The 21153-nt window shown below is 42.5% G+C and overlaps 1 protein-coding gene across 3 annotated transcripts in view; it reads right to left on the bottom strand.

Moving 5' to 3' along the window:
- Positions 1-19061, bottom strand: part of Syn (synapsin) — a 54317-nt gene extending 35256 nt beyond the window's left edge. For 2 of the 3 annotated variants that reach the window (XM_080278754.1, XM_080278755.1), the window contains exons 1-2: positions 18869-18939; positions 5953-6030 (exon numbers count right to left, since the gene is read on the bottom strand). In XM_080278754.1, the coding sequence (XP_080134880.1) occupies positions 5953-5978 (26 nt within the window). In that variant the 5' untranslated portion in view covers positions 5979-6030; positions 18869-18939. Of the gene's footprint in view, positions 1-5952; positions 6031-18868 lie in introns of all 3 variants that reach the window. The other variant, XM_080278756.1, reaches the window with a different exon arrangement.
- Positions 19062-21153: the final 2092 nt, after the last annotated feature.

Raw genomic sequence — 21153 nt, 5'->3', positions numbered from 1 at the left:
AGAGGGAGGGGAAGAGGTAAGGGGGTAGAAGACAGGGGAGGAGTGTGGGGAGAGTGAGAGTGTGAACTTACTTGGAGAAAAGCGGGAGAGGAGGTGACTGGGGGTGATGGAAGGGGAGGTTTCAAGGGGAGAGAAAATAGAGGGGAAGGTTTGAAGGGAGAGAAAGTGGAAGTGAGGGTTTGGAGGGGAGAGAGAAAATGGAGGGAAAGGAAGAGGGGGTGGAAGAGTGAGAAGAGAGTGAAATGAACTAGAAAAACTGGTGCTTAGGGAAAACTAGAGAGAGAGAGAGAGAGAGGGAGAGGATTCTTTTGTGTACTGAGGGACAGCAAGAGAAATAGACAGGAGGGGTGAACTTTAGAAGGAAAGAGAGAGAGTGAAAAGGGAGAGACAGCAAGGTCCCAGGAGGAACTCTTGAAGGGAGGGAGGGAAAATGGAGGGAGAAAGGAGAGGGAGAGGGATGGAGGGAAGGTGAGGTAAGGAAGGAGGAAAGAAAATAACCAGGGAATGTGATGGAGGATAAGGGTGAGGGAAATGAGGAGGGAGGGAAAAGAGAATGGAGGGGGTAGAGAGCAGGAGGGGAGGGGGCGATGAGAAAGGAGATGATAATGATGATATGTTTGTGCTAGCAGTATTAGTAGTAGTAGTAGTAGTAATAGTAGCACCAGAAGTAGTAGCATAAGTAGTAGTAGTAGTAGCAGTAGTAGTAATGAAAGCAGAAAGGTAGTAGTTGTTTGTCAATTCACGTCATAGTCTCAGCCACAACACACCCTCTCTCCACCACTCAGCATTCAATCCCATCTGATATACTGTGACCTTTACTGTATAGAGAAACATGTGAATTAATAACTACGTACACATACACTCAGTCTCCCTGTGTGTGTGTGTGTGTGTGTGTGTGTGAGAGAGAGAGAGAGAGAGAGAGAGAGAGAGAGAGAGAGAGAGGTGGTAATTGAGTGCGTCGGGGTAAGATTAAAGATGACTGTCAATTGGCTGTCTCGTTTAAAAGGGGAGAGAGAGAGAGAGAGAGAGAGAGAGAGAGAGAGATCGAACAGTGATAGAGCAAGAAGTGCAATATTCCCGCCCCCCAAACACACACACACACACACACACACACACACACACACACACAAAACACCTTCCTCTCAAACATGATATCTTTCTTCCCTTCCAGCTACAATTTACTTACATTTATAATTCTTTCTATTCCAAACAAAGAACGGAAAATGAGAGACTGACTAGGAGAGTGGATGTGAGTGGGGTGGATGTGGGAGAAGGGAAGGGGGAGACCGAGGATGAGATAGGGGTAGAGTGGAGAGGTATATGATGGAGGAGAGTGTAGCAGTGTGATGGCGAAGGACAGGGTGAAATGGAGGCGATTTGCTTGTGTCCACCCCTTCCGAGATTAAGGGCGGTTGGCTATAGATAGATAGATAGATAGACTAAAATAGATAGATAGATAGATACAGGGATAGATAAAAAGACAGACATATAGATAGATTGAATGATTGACTGGCTGATACACAGATAGACAGACAAATAGACAGATAGATAGAAAGATAGGACAGAAACTAGCATAATCTCAGTGATACGGGGGCCAACCGACAGCCAGAAGGACCGTGAGTTAATTAACAGCGTATCGTGCCTGCCTACCTGGTTAAAAAGGTGTGTAGCGACAGTTTAATCAGAGAGAGAGAGAGAGAGAGAGAGTGAGAGAAGGATTTACGACGAATTAATCAGAGGAAAAACGTGTAATGAAGAGACAGAGAGAGAGAGTCTGAGTGAGACTGATGAGGAACATTTATACGTAAGTGTATTATGTGTAAATGAGAGAGAGAGAGAGAGAGAGAGAGAGAGAGAGAGAGAGAGAGAGAGAAAAGAGGGGACTACAGTTTTGGCGTAGTAATGGTGTGTGTGTGTGTGTGTGTGTGTGTGTGTGTCATGTCGGTGTGGTATGTGTGAAATTGTTTGCTATTCTGTATCTATGTGTGCGTTCCGGTATATGTGTACGTCTCTCTGTGCATGTATATGTATGCATGTCCGTCATAACCTTTTTTTCGGCGAGAGAGTAGTGCATTTATCGGCCCTTCCGTATATACCTGTTCGGGTACCGTGTTTTTTCGGCTCTTTATCATTATTTTTGTCCAATTCGGCAGCTGTGTTTTTCGGCTCTATATCTTTTTTTTTTTTTTTTTTTTTTTTTTTTTTTTTACAAGTTTTTTTTTCTCATTTATTCGGTTCTGTTTTGATTATTCGTGTAAATTCGTCCTTTTAGTTTTTTCTTATTGTTACTAATTTTCTTTACTGTTCTTATTTTGTGTATTGTTTTTGTTATTGTTTTTCCTGCATTTGTTCGTGTTTATCGAGTTTTTGTTAAATTTCTTCGTCTATTTGTTGTTTTTTTGTTTATGTCGTTCATATCTTACTGACTTTCCTCCCTCATTACTGATATTTCTGTCTTTTTTATTCTTCCCTCTTTTATATTATTTTTCTCGTCTCTTATTCGTCGGTTTTGTGTAATATTAAAAAAAAAAAAGTAAACATATATTGGCGAAAGAACGAGCTTTGAATGGCAGTCTGTCTGAGTTGGGTGAATAACAGTGTAAGGGGATGTGGAGATGTATATGTGTGTGTATTTCCCAGCACCCCAGTGAATAGTGAATGGAGAGGTGTGGAGTGTATTGTGGTGATTTAATGCTGTTTGCGGTTCGTAATAGGGTTAGGACGATGATGGTGGTAGTGGTGATGGTAGTGGGGGAGGTGATGGTGGTGGTGGGGAGGTGGTAGTGAGGGTGATGGTCGTGGTGGTGGTGGTTATTATTCTGTTGATGATGATAATGATAAATAATTACATACTGCACGGGGCTTTATATGAGGCGGATAGTGGAAGGGTATATGAAGGAGTGGGGCTGGGAGTGGCAGGAGAGGGGATAAAGATGGAAGGCTACAGAAGAGATTGGAGGAATATATGATTCGTATTCTGACTGGCATGAGAGACTCAGCAACATTTCTTAGATTATTTACTATTTATTTTGCATATTACATTTTGTTTTTCATATTACAGTTAAATATCCTCTTGTGTGTCTTGATATCGATGTGGATGGTATCAGTAACATAGAAGATGTTAATGCCAAATGGTTGGAAAAATAACTGATTAACTCCGCCAACGAAGTTGGAGGAGGTATTCACCTATGTTTGTCTCCGTTTGTCCAGACGATATCTCCACAAAAGTTCTCAATGAATTTCAATGAAATTTGGTGGAAGGGTGGGCCATGGGCCAGAAAAGAATTTATCAAATTTTAGGTCGGATCCGGATCCAGATCCTGTGTACAGTATCTCCAGAAGTTCTCAATGAATTTCAATAAAATTTTGTGGAAGAGTGGGCCATAAGTCAAGCAACAGTTGATTAAATTTGGGAGTGGATCCGGATCCAATGTATTTCACACAATATCTTCACTGATCTGGATCCGGATCCTTTTTAATGGCAGTGGCATTGGCGGAGGTATGGGCTTTGTGAGTGCTGTCTTGTTGCTGTTGGTGTGATCCCAGGCTCATCTCGGTGTGAACCCATTGGACGGCAGGAAATCAGCGTCTCTGATCGGTCAATCCCAGAGGTCTTTTGTTGAGGTTATGTTGAAGGACTGTCTGTGTTGCGATAGTGTGTGTGTGTGTGTGTGTGTGTGTTTTGTAGAAGTAGTAGTACTACTGAAGTACTACTGTAGTAGTAACTAGTTTTTTTATCCTACTGTTTACCTAAAGATTTTGAATGGCTGTGGTGGTTATGTGTTTACGTACGAGATTGTGAGGGAAAGATTTTACGAAATCTCTCAATTAACACCGATTTTCATTATGTTGTGGCCACTTAGCATGACCTCTGAAATTAGACACTGGCAGCACATACAAAAATATATATATATAGGCCCTAGATGATAGTGCAAAAAGGCTATATTTAGATTATTTTATTTTTGATTTTGGGAAGATCTTTTCGTGCTGGAGGGGTTTATGGAGGTTGTATCTAACCCCTTCAACTTGAAAATTAAATCTGACTGGAATATAAAATCGTCTGGTTGGTAGTGACAAAAAAAAATCGTATTTTGAAAAAATTAATGGTGGAATGGTGCGATTAGTGAAGGCTTGTGCAAAGGCAGGCAAAAAAAAAAAAAAAAAGAAAGTGAGAGAGCAACAATGTGAGAAAGTGAGCGAGCAAAAAAATGTGAGCGAGTGAGTAAACAAAAAAGAAAAGCAAGCAAGTGGGAAAGCAAATTTAGAGAGAGAGAGAGAGAGAGAGAGGGAGAGAAAGCCAAAAAACAGCGAAGCGTAAAAGAAAGTGAGGAAGCAATAAAGACTGAGATAGCCCTGTGTGTGTGTGTGTGTGTGTGTGTTATGAGATGTGAGGGTATATTTATGAGAAAGAGGGTGTGAGATGATGTGTGTGTGTGTGTGTGTGTGTGTGTGTGTGTGTGTGTGTGTGTGTGTGTGTGTGTGTTTGTGTGTGTGTGTGTGTTTGTAAATGATAGCTACGTGATTTTTGTGAGAGTATCGCGGGCTTAGGAACCTCAGGGGCGGATCCATTCCAGTTTTCAAGGGGGGGGGGAGATACGGGGGTCGGGGATCGAGAATTTTAACTTTCAATTTTTTTTCCAATAGTGTCTGTTTCTTCGATTTTTTTTTTTCATTATTTTGGTGTAAATAAAATATCTGAAATTCCGATTCGTTTTTTTTTTTTTTCGTTCGCTTTTCCTTTTGAATTATTTTGCCAATTTTATAATAATGTTTTTTTTTTTAATTTATTTTTTATTTATTTCTGTTTTTTTTTTTTTCAATATCTTAGTTTAATTGTTTCTTTGACTATTTTGTTAACCTTTTATTGTTATTTTTATTTATCTTCCTCCTAAGTCTGGTGTGTTTTTTTTTTATTCTCTCTCTCTCTCTCTCTCTCTCTCATTACATATTTTTCCTCTAATTAATTCGCCATAAATCCTCCCTGTCTCTCCATTAACAGATTTTCTCTCTCGTAAATCTCTCAATCTCTCTCTCTCTCTCTCTCTTTCATTTCTCTCCCTGCTTTTATTGACAATTAGTTTCCATTTATACCTGGTTGACTCTCTCTCCAGGGGGCACTTCCTCTCTCTCACTCTCTGTCTCTTTCACACAAACCTGGTTCTCTCAGTTTCTCTCTCTCTCTCTCTCTCTCTCTCTCTCTCTCTCTCTCTCTCTCTCATCCTCCATTACTCTAGTCCATCTCATCATCTATGTCCTCCATCTGCTTATTTCTCTCCCTCTCATTCTCTCTCTCCCTCTCACTCCCTTTTTTCCCTCTACTTCCTCCCTTTCCTGGCACTCTTTTCTCTTACTCTCCCTTTCACTCTCTCACCCTCTCTTTCCCTCTCTACCTCTCCCTCTTCTCTCATTCTCGTGTTCCCTCTCCCGTGTTCTAAGTCTTATCTCTTTTTCTGTCCGACTGGCTGTGTTTGAAGTTCTTGTCGCTTTTTTGGTGTTTTTTTTTTTTTTGCATGAGTTTTTTTTATTTAAACGATTTCATTTAACTCTTTGTAGTCCAAACACACACACACACACACACACACACACACACACACACACACACACACACACACACACACACACACACACACACACACACACACACACACACACACACACACACGTTTTGCTTCCACTTTGCTTAGATCTTTTTGGAAAGGACGAATTTGGAGGACTTTCAGCCATAGTTTATTTTCCTTTTCTTTCATACATTTTTGCATGTAAAAAGACACTCCCTTTAGTTTCTGATACCGACATCCACCCACTTATATTTACCACCATACATCCACATCCACACTTAACACCCACATCCACATCCTGCATCACCCTCTCCCCACATGCTTGCCTCCCTCTCCCCCATTTCTCCCCTCCCCGGATCCGCCCCTGGGTGTGTTTGTCATCAAGTAGGGTCACCTGGGTCGGGGTAGGCGTCCGTCCATCAGGGGCCCGCTCGCGAAGGCCTCCAGAGCCGAGGAGGAGGAGCTACGCACGCTGCAGGGGGGATAGGCCAGGGGGGGTCAGAGTCACTCCCAGCCCCCCTATCTATCTGTCTATCTACTCAGCCATCCCTCTGCCTCCCATTTTATCTACCCAGCCATCCCTCTGTCTCTGTCTGTCTTCCTTGCCTTTCATCTCTCTCTCTCTCTCTCTCTCTCAGCTCCTCCTGTCTGTCTTTCTAATCTAGCTATCTAACCAGCCATTCCTCTCTCTCTCTTCTCAACCCTCCCCCTCTCTCTTTGTCTGACTACCCAGCCATTCCTCTCTCTCTCTCTCTCTCTCTCTCTCTCACATATCTATTTTGACTTTACCTATCTTGCTTATGTCTGCTTTAGATGTACATTTTTGTTTCTATATCTCTTTCAACCTTAATTATTTTGCCATACCTGTAAAATTATGCCCATCCTCGCTACACCTGCCATGTTCACACCTATTTGGGCTACAATGATCCTGTTCACATTTGTTCTTGATATATTTATGGAGTATACATCTGTCCTCGCCACACCTGCCCTGTTCACACCTGTCTTGGTCTTCTGGAAACACCTACACAGTCTCCAGGTGTCCAATCACACACCTGAACTTGCGGTGTTTTCTATTTTGGGTTTAACATTCCTGCCCTCATCTCTTCCTCTCACACCTGTCTCACCTTTAATTAACACACCTGTCCCGGCTTTAATTAACTTGATGACTGGCTTTAAGTGTCCCCCTTTAATTTACCCTGAATGTAATTAACGTTGCAAAACCTGCCGTGCCAACACACCTAAAATACTTCCCACAGTCCTTCAGATCACCTAAAATCATCCCCTCTTCTTTCAGTGTATTCTTGCTGCCTCCAGACGATTTTATTAAACTTAAGAAAGGCCTCTCAGTATCGGGTTGGTGAAGATGGTTACCTCACTCCTCCATATCGAAAGCCACTAACATCTGAATGAAATCGTCTGGAGCTGAGAAGAATAAAATAAAATAGCTCTCTCTGTGTTGGGGTTAAACCTGTCCTGCTCATCTCCTCTCTTCTGTACCAGCAAGTGTTCCAAGTGTCCGTCCACACCTGCCTCTCACCCCACTACACTTTCCTCTCACTCCAGTTACCTCACATCTGCCAAATATTTCCAAGACAACGTTTCTTCCTCGTATCAAACTTAGCCTGACCCTACGTTACCTAACTTGACCTAGCCTAACCTAACTTAATTAAGCTTAACCTGTTCTAGCCAACCATTACGTTTCACCCTTATAGCACACCTAATCAACCCTAACTTACCCTAACCCGACCTAGTCTAACCCAAACCTAACCAGACGTAACTGCCCACTACGTTTGCATAACAATTCTAATCCAACCTAACCATTTCTCTCTCTCTCTCTCTCTCTCTGCCCATCCACAACACTCCTTCCTCCTATCCCCTTTCCCTCTCAGTTAACCACACCTGTCCTTACCCCCTCTACACCTGGGCATCCCTATACACCTGCAATATAGAGGCGATGGCGAGGTACAATCGGGAGAAATAGTTCATGGTCATCCTCTTACCCCTTATACCCTCGGCTGAAAAAGATGGAGCTAAGTTTTTACACTGAATGAAGGCTTGTTGTTGTTATACTCTTTTCACCTCAACCTGGCCTAAAATTTCGTCCTTTTGCAGCTTATTTTACGTACGGTAGCTCAAGTGGGAGAATGAGACAATCCTACAGTCCTACTTTTTTTTTTTTTTTTAGTAGCACTTCTTCCTGACTAGCATCATATTCTATTGTTAATGTACTGTTAGAAAGCAGTAGTCAAAATGGAGAGACGACAAATTTAGGCCAAGTTAAAGTGAAAAGAGTGTAGCGTCAAGTTTTTCTAGACCAAACGAAGATAGCAAATTTTTATTCGTGTAATGTGGCCAAACTTAGAATTTCCACCATAAACCCATTCAGCCAGAGGACATCCTTCTCTATTTATTTTCGTTACAGACTTTATTTAGCTTTACCCCTTCAGTCTGATGTATTTTGCTTTATTTTTGCTTACTCCCCCTTTTTTTTTGACTGGAGGGGTTAGATATGGCCCTCAGTACCTCCTTTACCACTGAGGCCTTTCCTAAACTTTAATAAAACCATCTGGTAGCGAAAAAGAATAATCCAAAAGATACGTAATCCGATTGAAGAGGTTGGGGGAAATTTTCCAGGATAGATGAGATTAGATTCGTCTTTCATTAAATTCCTCGCTACCAAGCATTTTTCGTAAGCTATGCAAAATCTTCTGATAGCATAATAATAATAATAATAATAATAATAATAATAAATAAATAAATAGGTACAAAAAAAGTCCTCTGGCTGAACACTGAACAGTAAGTCATCGTTCGGTGGTAGACCTTCGCTACTACTCTCCTTTAGCCTGAGGTGGGGGAAGAGAGTGACCAGAACTACGGCTCGCGACTGTACACAAAGCCATCCCTCCAAAATAATGGTAATAATAGTAATAATAGTCCCGTGATGGCTCCGTCCTCCTCTAGCCTCAACACACTGGGGGGATAGAGGGTTGGGGGTGTGAGGGGAGGTGCTATACTCCTTTCACCTTAACCTGGCCCAGATTTTTGTCCATTTGCAGCCTATATCACGTAACTCATTGGCAGGTAAATGCTGCGGCTCTACACCTTTTCCATAGCACTTCCTCGTGACTAGCACCGTATTCTAATGCTAATCTACGGGTACAGTTGAGCCTTCAAGATGGGGAGATGTTAATTTTAGGCCAAGTTAGAGTAAAAAGGGTATAGTGTGACCTACAGTCCATATCAAGTGAGGAATACACTCACCCACAACTTACACCTTTCCACACCTGCCCACACTCTAACTTCACCACCTGTAACCCTATCTCATTCCAAATTAGAGTTGGAGGTGGTGGGGGTAAAGTAGGGTGTGGGGAGGCATGGTAGGATGTGTGTGGTGGTCCAGTGTATCGCGATTTTGAAACGGAGTCTACTTGGTGCTTGAGTGGTCACCTGGCCCTCCTGTTGGCCACCTGTTCGTGCTGCACCTGGCCACACCTGTCCACGTTTAATCAATCACCGGTTCAACCCCTTCAGTACGTGGGATAATTTGAAAAAGAGCTGAAGCTTAATGGAAAGTGTTCTCTAAATCGTTCAATAAGAGAAGTCACCCTTGAGCAAAAGAAAAAAAAAAAAGAAAGAAAAGGAAAGAAAAGAAAAAGTGAGAGATTTTAACGTACTAGTGGGTTTCATTGGCCCATATTCTCGTCGGTTAAGGAAGCTCCCTAACACCTTTTCCTAAGCGATTTATTTTCTGTATTACACCTTACCTTCATTCGTGTTACATAAATCATTCTGATATCGCCATACACTGCAGAGATAGCGTGCAAAAGGATATTAACTAACCGTATCCAGAAATAAATCGCTCAGGAAGAGGTGCTAGGGAGTTTCCTTACAAGGCCAGAATACGGACCATGGAGACGATGCTGACCCGTATTCTCGTCAGTCAAAGTGGCTCCGTAGCGCCTCTTCCTCAGCGATTTATTTTTGGATCCGACCAGTTAATATAATTTTGTACCTTACTAATGCAGAGTATCGCCAAAATAGAATGACTTAAGCAACAACAGTAACGTATAATAAACAGAATAAATCCCTTAGGAGAAGGTGTTAGGGAGCTTCCATAACCGAAGAGAATACGAACCTATGCCTAACCCTTCCAGCACGAGGGATCTGTCTCCAAAATCAGAAAAATCGTCTGGAAGGAACAACAAAAAGTGAAAAAAAAAAAAATCCCACTGAAAGAACTAGATACTATTTTTTGTTTTTTATCTTCCGAAGCCAAATCGACTAAACGTAGCAAAAATTTAAATAGATAAAATAATAGATAAAAATAGACACAAAACGCGTCTTAGTACTGAAGGGGTTAAGGTCATCTCTCTGGTGTACATTTAGATATTACGACTATACTCCCTTCGCCTTAACTTGGCCCAGATTTTCGTCCCTCAAATATCACATAGCTCAGTGGCAGAAAAATATACAATGCTACAGCTCTACATCCTTGACATAGCACTTCTTCGTGACTAGCACATCACATTCAAGTGTTAATCTATCACTACAACTACGCACTCAAGGCGGAGAGTTGGCAATTTTAGGCCAAGTTAGAATGAAAAGGGTATAGTGTAATGGGAGAAAATGGGGCCAGTAATTGGGTTGTGGAAGCGTCAGTGCCCATTATACCAGCCAATTAAGGTTTCAGTATACTCCATTAGGCAGGGGAGTATATCGGGGGAGTATACCAGTTTACCGGTACAGTATATGCCACGAGAGGCTGTTGTATTTCCAGGATGAGGTATGTGAAAAAGAGTATGTTTGGTTATTTAAGGTACACGATTTTTTGTTGGGTAACGTGTGTGTGTGTGTGTGTGTGTGTGTGTGTGTGTGTGTGTGTGTATAATGTTTTTTTTTTAATGGGTGACTTAAACATTTTTCAGTGTGTAATTGAGACAAACGTTTTTGCTTGTTAATTATCCCCAGATTTTTCGTCGCGCAGTTTAATATAAACGTTTTACGAGATAATTTATGACAAACTTTTTCACAACATAATTTGACAAACGTTTCCACAGCATAATTAAAGACAAACGTTTTCCACAAGGTAATTTTAAGCCAACATTCTTTAATTTTAGGTAAACGTTTCTGAGGGACAGTTTAGGGCAGACATTTTTTCGCTGATAAATTTAAGGCAAACGTTCTTCTTTCTTCTTTTCTCTTTATTTTTCTTTTCATTTTTCCTCGATAATTTTAGACAGACTTTCGTATCAATTTTGTACTTTGTTTTCTAGTGAGCGATTGTGTTACGGATAATGAGAGTGATGATGTGTAAATGTGTGTGCAGATAGGATGGCACGGTGATAGAGTGGTAGGCGGTGTTGTGGTGTTGTGTGGTGATGGTGGTGGTGTTTGTGTTTGGTGGTGGTGGGGGTGATGGATGTTAGTGGCTGGAATATATCTGGTATGAGGATTATTTTAAGTGTGTGGGATTATGTATATTAAAATGAGTATGCTGTGGTAGATATGTTTTGTGAGATATACCGAATGTGTATGCTTGTGGTAGATAATATTTTGTGAGGCACCGTATGTTGTATGTGTATGCTTGTGGTAGGAATGACCTGTTTGGGAGATATAACAATAGTATACGGTATAGTCAGATAGTGAAGCGTCTGTGTGGAATATTTCTGGTGTGTGGGAGAGTGGAAGCCTGGTGGTGTAGTGGGTTTAGGCGCCCCGTCAGGATGTGGCTCGTAAGGGTTTATTTCTCACTTAATGCTACTCAGGGTAAAGTGTCTGGTCATCCTGGGCTTGAGTATCAGGACTACCTAGCCTAGCCTCAGGTCCCTGCGTTCCAGATGAGGGACTAAACGACTGAATGACAGAAAAAAAAAGAACTGTGGGAGATGTGTATGACTGTAAAATATAACTGATTGGAGGGGTACTGTGTGTGTGTGTGTGTGTGTGTGTGTGTGTGTGTGTAGGTGTAATATTCGCGCTGCTATTCTGTGTCCTGCTGGTTTTATTGCAACAAGGCTGGATGATATTTGATACCGTAGTTTTATGAGATGGTCCTGGACAGGTGTGTTTGATGGGGTCGGGTGTGTGTCAGGTGTTTGTTAGGTGTGTTAGTCACGTGTGTGGCAGTTGTGTTAGTGTCTTTGATGGGGAGTCAGGTGTGTCTCAGTGGTGTGTTAGATGGGGTAAGGTGTGTGGCAGATGTGTATTAGTTGTGTTAGGTGTATGTCAGTGTCAGGTGCGCATCAGGTGTGTGTCAGGTGTGTGTGGCAGCTGTCAGTTGTAGACGCAGAGGTGGAGCAGGTGTGTATGAGGTGTGTGTCCGCAGTGAAGACAGATATAAAGTAATAAGAGGTGTTTCAGGTGTGGAGTCACTTGTGCTGTAGACGAGGTGTCACTTGTGGGATCAGATAGTGTCGTAAGGGTGTCAGGTTTGGAGTCAGGTGTGAGCGAGATAAAACGCAGAGTCGGAGGTCATAAATTAATGGAATTTTGCAGCTGCGGGAAGAGTCTGGTTGGAGGTGGCCGAGAGAGAAAGAGAGTGAGAGAGGGGTGGCCAGGTGTGCAGAGGGTACACATATGGCCCAGAGGCAGGTGTGTGCGTGCGTGGACACACACACACACACACACACACACACACACACACACACACACACACACACACACACACACACACACACACACACACGATCTTTTCAGCACAATGACGTCTTTCCCGTACTTGCCACCATCAGACGGTTTTATTCACCTAAACGAAAGTCCTCTTGTAGTTATAGGGTTAATGAAGTCTGTAGCAAGCCAGGCAGATTTAAAATTATATACTAAGATGAATAGAGTGGTGTGGAGAGAACAACAAGAAATTGACGTAATGTAAGATGCCGTTCTGAGCTCTGTAAAAAAAAAAATATTCTCTGATGCAAACAGGAATAAAGGAGAAATTCGTCAAAGTAGAATTTTTTATATCTTGTTAGAAATGGGAGGGTCGTTCTTCTGTTAAATAAGACCGTCTTGAATTAGCTAGAGTAAAAATAAAGACGTCATCGTACAGAAAAGACCAAAATACTGTACATCTTCAGAAACAAGAATACAGTAAAATAGCTTCAGAAGTAGGTTAATAATGGAAGGACGAGAGGCCATTGATGTGCTGAATAAAATCGTCTATCAGTCATCAGAATTACGTGGCTTTAACCTCCCAAACTATTAAGAATAAAACACACACACACACACACACACACACACACACATACACAGTCTCCAGTGACTTTCCGACAACACTAGATAACTATACTCTTTTCACCTTAAGTTGGCCCAAAATTTTCCTCTTTTTATTTCAGCTTATTTTATGTAACTCTGTGCCAGAATGAGTTCATGCTACGACTCAAGCAGTTTATCTATGGCACTTCTTCGTGACTAACCTCTGTTTGCTTAGGTTAGTCTCATGCTAAAGCTCTACTTTCAATTTTAAGCCAAGTTAAAATAAAGGGAGTATATATGATTCAGACGATTTATTGATTCTGTTCAGCCTTAGCGTCTCGTCCTTGTGGGAATATATAGATCAAAGGTGCCAGCATTCATTTACACCTACTCTAATAAGCAGCGTTAAATCTAAGTAAATCTTTATAAGTAGAAGCATAAGTGTGTATTTACAGACGCTTAACCCCATCACCACAATCACGTCTTTTTCTACTTTACGTTTACTACCTCCAGACGATTTTATTAAGCTTATTAAAATCTTTCCTGTTTAGAGAGGGGTTAATAAAGAATATATTTAACATCCCCCAGCTGAATAAAATCGTCTGAAGGGGTAATGATAGTGAAGAGGTTAATTTTTCTACAGCAGTGAAAAGATTACCCCAAGCGATGGTGTGGTGTGTGGTTGGTTGTGTGTGTGTGTGTGTGTGTGTGTGTGTGTGTGTGTGTGTGTGTGTGTAAGGTTAATGTGTGCATGAGTGTGAAAGTGTGACAAATGCGTGGAATAACAGTGTGAATTTAGTATGACGTAACAGAGTGAAGAATTAAGACCTTAACTTAGATTTACGTAACTTAACTTAGATTAACTTAAGTACGTACAATAAGCCGAAAATTGAACAGCCTTTCTTTAATAAACCCCTTCAAGATTAATTCCCCTTTTTGTCCTTTGCAAATCATTTTTCCCCCTTTTTTTTTTTTTAACCAAGAATCCATATAGTCGTTCCAAGATTTTTTTACACACTGCCAAAATGGAGCCCCAACAACTCTTCTAAAAAGTTCCCAACAATTTTTTCCTCTTTTCGAAACATTAAAAAAAAAAAAAAAATCCACTACATTCCGGCAGTTTTGAAAGAGAAGTATACGCCGAGTTAAATGAAGTATCCAATCCATGTTAAAAATGGGCCAGAGTCTCTTACAAAAAGGGCTTAATTAGAGGAATGTACTGTGTGTGTTTGAGCGAGAAGAGTTTTGCTATTTTTCTGTGAGTGTGTGTGGTGTGGTGGTGTGGTTGGGGGTTGGAGGGTTCGTGGGAGTGTGTACTGGGGTGGTGGTAAACTGGGGAATGGAAGGGGAGTAGAGGGATGGGGATGAAGGTGACGGTGATGAGGAGGGGAGTTGGAACGGAGGGGTGGTGGTGATGAGAGTGATGTGGTGTTGTGTGGATGTAGAGGGATGGTGAGAGTGATTGGAGGGTATGAAAGGGAGTGTGATGGGTTGTTGTGGTGGTGATGTAGTGTGGTGTGGTGTGGTGTAGTGTGGTGTAGTTGAAAAAGGGGGGTGTATTGTATATCTGGGTGTGTAGAGGGGTGGGGGAGGTCGTAATGGTAATGATTGTGATGGATTATGAGTGTTGGTTGAAGAGGACAAGTGGAGGGGAGTGAAGCAGGGGGTAGGGGTGGTAGTGAAAGGTTCGGTGTGTGTGTGTGTGTGTGTGTGTGTGTGTGTGTGTGTGTGTGTGTGTGTGTGTGTGTGTGTGTGTGTGGTTTAACGAGTGTTTGAGTGTAGTAGTGCATATTGTGGATGTAGTGATATGTGTATGTGTTAGGGGTTGTAGGGTGGTGTGTGCGTGAGAGAATTGTGGTGTGTGTGTGTGTGTGTGTGTGTGTGTGTGTGTGTGTGTGTGTGTTTGAATAATAGTATGTAAGTATAGCTTTGGCGTGATTAAACATGGGAAGTTAATGAAACCACGAAAGAGTTGTGGTGGAGAGAGAGAGAGAGAGAGAGAGAGAGAGAGAGAGGTGGATTTAATTTACATAGATATACAGACTACACAGATCTTGCGGTTCTTACTCGGTGTGGGTCCGTCTTAACATTAGGACTTAGTTTCTAATTAGGAGAGAGAGAGAGAGAGAGAGAGAGAGAGAGTTATTTTCATAGACTCTACGGAGCTTGCGGTCCTTGGGAGATAGTCCGGCCTTAATTTTAATAGTCTTATATTCTAATTACGGAACATATTAGATAGATAGATAGATAGATAGATAGAGAGAGAGAGAGAGAGAGAGTGAGAGAGAGAGAATCTTCAGTGATCTTAATGTTTTTATATGGTACAGTAAATCGGCCTTAAAGTTATTAGAGAGACGATAGAAGTTTAATTCAGAGAGAGAGAGAGAGAGAGTGTATGTGAAAGTATAAGTGAATGAAAAGCGTGTATATAATAAGCACTTCTATTATCTATGGCTGAAGCACAGGTAAGAAACAACATCATCATCAGCAACAACAACAACAGTAATAATAATAATAATAATAATAATAATAATAAATGTAAAAATTCATCTCATACTATTGTTACTGTTACGTAATCTGTTAAATAATCATCTAATCTAGTTACTCTTACAAGATTCAGTGCACACTCATCTAGACTAAGTGCTAGACTAGGTAATGGAAGCTCCCTAACATCTGTTTCTAAGCGATTTATTTTTCTTATTACTTTTCAGTTCTTTCTTCTTTTGTTACGTAAATCCTTCCAATATCACCATACTCTGCAAAAAGAAAAATCGCCAAGGAAAAGGTGATGGGGAGCTTCCTTAACCGACGTGAATACGGGCAAAATAAATCGATTAGGAAAAGGTGATAGGGAGCTTGCAGGCGAAGGGGTAATGATCAAAAGCTCTATATATCGGTATCATCCAGACTTAGTGAATAGGTGGCTAGTGATGGAGAGGAAAACGGAGGAATGGAGAGTAATGAACTGTGGAAAGTTATTACGGAACGGTGAACAAAACTGAACATTATTTTAAACGTGAACGGTAATTTAAAATGTGAACAAAAGTGAACATTTATACAGGAACACGATAATTTCTGAAACGGGTACAAAATAGATGTAACTTTCACTTAATTTCCCATTTCAGTTTGTTATGAATGTTGGCTGATGAATTTATGCTGTGGGACTTACTGTTGTGGGGTAGATCTTTGTTTGTCTGTCTCTGTCTTTGTGTCTCTATCTGTGTCTGTCTTTGTCTGTCTGTCTGCCTTTGTCTGTGTCTGTGTCTCTGTCTCCTCTCCCCCCTCTTTCAGTCTGTCTCTGTCTGTCTGTCTGTTTCTCTCTCTCTCTCTCTCTCTCTCTCTCTCTCTCTCTCTCTCTCTCTCGTTTCCTGCTGCAAAATGAGAAGGGGAAACTGAATTATATCCGGAAGGTTAATAATGACTGGTTTACGGCACATAGAGGAGCAAGGGGTGAGAGAGAGAGAGAGAGAGAGAGAGAGTGTGTGTGTGTGTGTGTGTGTGTGTGTGTGTGTGTGTGTGTGATATCAGCGTGGTAGCAGGCCGAGATCCGTCAGACAACCACACACACATGTACACGCAAATTGAATGGCGGGGTTATGTGTCGAGCTGGGGAGTGCTGAGGTGGTGGGGTGTGGAGGAGGGGTGGGGTGATGGGGGACGGAGGGGGGTGGGCGTGGAGGAGGGGTAGGGTGAAGGGGAGCAGAGGGGGGAGGATGTGGAGGAGGGGTGGGATACTTTAAGGAGGGATTGGGGGAGGGAGGTGAGTGGGGGGTACGGGTGAGGGGAGGAACGAGAGCGTGAGGCTGGGATGGGTATGGGGGAAGAGCAGAGGGGATAGGATGGTGTGAAGTGTGGAAGAGAGGGGTAGGAGAGGGGAAATTTAGATAAGGGGGTGATTTGGGTTTGGTGGGGAGGGGAGACAGTGTGGAGGGTATGGAGGAGGGATGGAGTATGAGGGATGAGGAGGGAAGGGGGAGTAGGTACGTTTGGAGTGTGAGGGTGGGAGGAGGTGGGGAGAAGAGAAGGGAGGGAGTTTAGAGGAGGGGCTGGCGAGGGGGGAGTGTGGAGGGTATGGGAGAGGGCTGGGTAGGAGGGGGGAGAAGGCAGAAAGAGAGGGGGGTAGACAGGTGTGTGAGATATGAAAGTGAGGGAAGAGGGATGTATAGATTTATTCTGTGTCATAAAATCATCTAAATATCGTGAATCTAAATTTGTAAATAAATAAATAAATAAATTCTTGAGGTACCGACAGAAATTAAGCTATGAAAAATATACGCTTCCTGTTCCCCGACTTCTTCTGTGTGAGTGCATGGCGTAACTTCACTTCCTCGTTCTGTCATGCACGCCTGCCAATGTCCGCGGTCATGCAATTCCCTCATTCCCCTTCTCGTAGTAGCTATGATTCGAGTACCGGCGACTGCATGGCCCCAGCGTACCGCCCTTCGTCATGCACACCGCGTACCCTAAACATGTATAGCCAGCGATAAAAATTTGCTTGTTATTTCACCGCGTCAAAATCGCACTTGGGATGCTTGTCACTTTCCTCCCTGACGCAACTTGAGAGAGAGAGAGAGAGAGAGAGAGAGAGAGAGAGAAGTAAAAATGGTGAATATCGAACGAATTTCTATCCCTAGCTTTAATTTTGCTATCAGTAGTTCCTTTACGTGTCTGTGGTCCGTCTCGCTTGATGTTTTTTTTTTTTCTTTTTAAATTGAACTCCACACCTTTTTTTTGGAGGGGAGGGGGCAATGTAAAGGAATCATTCTTCGCATCAGTACACTCACTCCACAAACTCCCTGACCATGGAAGCCGTTTTTTTTTTACGTTATTTATTCATTTTATATATTTATTTATTTATTGGCCTGCACAGTGGTATAGCTTCCATTTGCATCCTGGGTCAGCCTCGTGATTTTTCGTTTACGCCTTTTATTTATGCTTCTATCCTCATCTTCATCCTCATCCTCATCCTCATCATCATCATCGTCATTATTATATATACCTCCTCCTCCCTCTTCTTCTTCTCCTCCTCCACCTCCTCCTCCTCCTCCTCCTCCTCCTCATCATCATCATCATCATCATCATCATCATCATCATCATCATCATCATCATCATCATCATCATCATATAGACTTCATTTATTCTTTAAAAAAAATAGCAATTGATTTTTTCTTTCAGTAAATCATTAGTCTGAAAATATATTGAAGTTATATTAATTGCACGAGAGCAAGGTACTAATTCACCTCCTGGTCAAGATTTTAGTCCCGTAATTTAGGTGCTTTTGGAGGCTTCGTAGCGCCGTTTCTTTAGCGCCTTATTTTCCATACTACAACTTAAGTTATCTTTGTATATCGCTTTACTGTCGAGATAATTTCCATCACTGACATACAAGAGGGATATTAAGGTGCAGCGCGCAAAAAAAAAATCGCTTAGGGAGAGGTGTTACGAAATATCCACTTAGAGTATGACCCTTAGTGGCGTGAGTGTGCTGGACATTGTACATCACAGCCACGTCATGCACAATCACGTCATGCATGGCAACACACACCCCTTACCACAACACACTGTCACACTTCACCCTCTTCAAAAGCTCGTACTGCGTGGCTTATTTTAAGGAATGGTCGTCATGCACTTAGAAATTCATGCACAAACACCCGGATAAAGACTGCTTTCGTCTTGCTCACGTATGTAATCAACTTTACAGTCATTATTTCTCTCATGCAATTCCTCCATCATGCACATGCACATTTCCCATGCACGCTGGCCGACATGCACACACTCTTGCTAAGTCAGGTGAATTTTCCATGCACAGAAACCGGTATGCACACTGACCAACATACACATGCATATTTCCTGTGTCAATGCACCAAACATGTACACATACCAAACATGCATACGCGTATTTTCCATGCACAAACACCAGCAAACACAAGCGGGTTCCCAATATACATGTGCGTTTCTATCCATCGCGCCAACATGCACGACACCACAAACACACAGATACACGCGTTTGTCATGCACAAGGGCATTTATAGGTCATGCACAGGCGCATTTTCCAGCCACATACACACACGCGCGTTTCCCAGCCATGCACACGCGCGTTTTCCGCCGTGCACACTCACCTTCTCTTAAGGTAGTTGACATTACTGGAGAAAGAGGCTTTGAAACTGGAGAAGGAAATTTTGCCGGCTTCTGGTGGACTACACTCACAGATAGAACCGAGTATGGTGGCGGTGGGCGGGGGGAGAGGGGGCTTCGTTTCGACCCTGGGGGGAAGCTGGGGGGGCCTGAGAAGGGGGGAGGCGAAGGAGGTGAAGGAGGGTGGGAGGGGTTCCTTAAGGCGAGCTTTTCACCCTCTGTACTTTTTCAGTGAGGCTGGGTTGGTGGGTGTGGGTGTGGTGGGTGTGGTGGGGGCAGGTTTCGTGGGTACGGATGGTGGTGGTGATGGTGGTGGTGGTGGGGGTAGTGGTCGGGGTGATAGTGGTAGTGGTGGTGGTGGAGGGTACAGCTGCTGCCTGGTGGAGTGGTGGTGGAGTGGCTGTGGTAAGGCGGGTCTCAGTGGCTCCGGCTGCTACTCTAGGCTACACCGCCACCCTGAAAGGAACAACAGGTAACGCTACTTCACACAGTCTACGGGAACTAAACACCACTGTACACTGCAATAAAACCTCACTCAACGAGACAAACTGAAGGTGAATTTAGTATGATATTAAAGCAGAATTTTGATATATATACACAAGCTTTCACTGACGCATCGTGTTTTCTTTACGTACCAGAATAAACTCGAGAAAATATGTCCAGTGCAGCCAGATGGGGGCACAACCACCACATCATATACTTAGTTTATAAAGTGATAAACAGTAATACAGTCAGTAATGCATACAGGAAATGTGCATAATTCTTAATGAAGCTTCAGACTTGTGTAATAATTTTTAGCAGAGACAGGATGCTTCAAACAGATTTCAGTACCGTCAAACGTGGTCATTTAAAGAAGATCAGACAGGCAGAGGTTCGAGTTAAGAAGCCAATCAGTGACGTTTGACTCCTGATTTGCATATATTTAATTGACTTTGGCGTGAGGACATATTCAGATCAATACCCAGCTGCTAAATATGAGGTAATAAAATACATACAAATACCAGTTCATACGTATACAAAGGATGTGAGACGGAATACAGTTTTGGAAGTATACGTGGGTGAAAGAGTCAGGATTAACTCGAAAAATAAAAATAACTTAGGGTAATAAAGGGATAATTAGTCAACTTAGGGTAATAAAGGGATAATTAGTCTTTACTGTTGCTTTATTGAGGTGGAGGGGTCTGTCTAACGAAGGATGGAGAGACAGTGTTGGAGGAAGGGTGAATAAGCGATGTTGGAGGAAGGGTGGAGAGACATAATGCTGGAGGTATGTTGGAGGAAGGGGAGACGCATTGCTCTCTCTCTCTCTCTCTCTCTCTCTCTCTCTCTCTCTCTCTCTCTCTCACTGCGGAGCTTGGAGATATTTTTGTCTCACTCTTGATAAACTTGACAAAATTAATATTAAGTTCCCATAAGATAAACAGAATAGATACAAATAGAGAGATAGACAGATAGATAAAAAGATAGATAACTAATAAAATGACTAACGAAATAAAGGAAACCACGTACTAATAGCTGTAATAAACAACACTTGAATAAATTACTTCCACTTAATAATACTAACGACGCCATTACGCTATATTTTTCATTCAGTAAATTCTGTTAATGAGGACGGTATCGCTTTGGTCTTGTGAGGAATGCGTTTATGGTAGTTATGCATACTGGAATACGTGCACACACATACGTACATTGAAACACACACACACACACACACACACACACACAAAGAAACACAACCTTCTAACATATCTTCCTTTACGTAAACATTAACTCACAAACGCCTTCATAAACATACCCCTCACACACACACACACACACACACACACACACACACACACACACACACACACACACACACACACACACACACACACACACACACACACACACACACACACACACACACACACACACACACATCTCTAATAGTATCCAATGTTCCTCCCATCACAAACACCTTCCAATCTCACTGTCCCCTGTCCATCCCTTCCCACTTCTTCCTCTTCCCCTTTCCCTCCATGACCCTTCCTCTCATCCTCTCTTCCTTCTCAGTCTTCCTTCTGTTCCATACCTCTTTCTCCTGCTTCTTCTCCCCTCTTTTCTCCCTCCCCACTTCCTCCTTCCCTCCTGAGACCCACATTTTTCCTCCATCGCTTTTGCACCTCTTGTCTCCATCACCTGCCCTCCCCCCCTCCCAAAACTCCCTTCTCCCTCCATCCCATCCCTTCCCCAGCCCCATCCTCCCCTTCCATCCGCTTCTCACCCCCTT

Source organism: Coenobita brevimanus, chromosome 74 (assembly GCF_032717465.1).
Source record: "Coenobita brevimanus isolate Jiangsu-jjx chromosome 74, ASM3271746v2, whole genome shotgun sequence".
NCBI lineage: Eukaryota > Metazoa > Arthropoda > Malacostraca > Decapoda > Coenobitidae > Coenobita > Coenobita brevimanus.
This window is presented reverse-complemented; position numbering and strand designations above follow the sequence as displayed.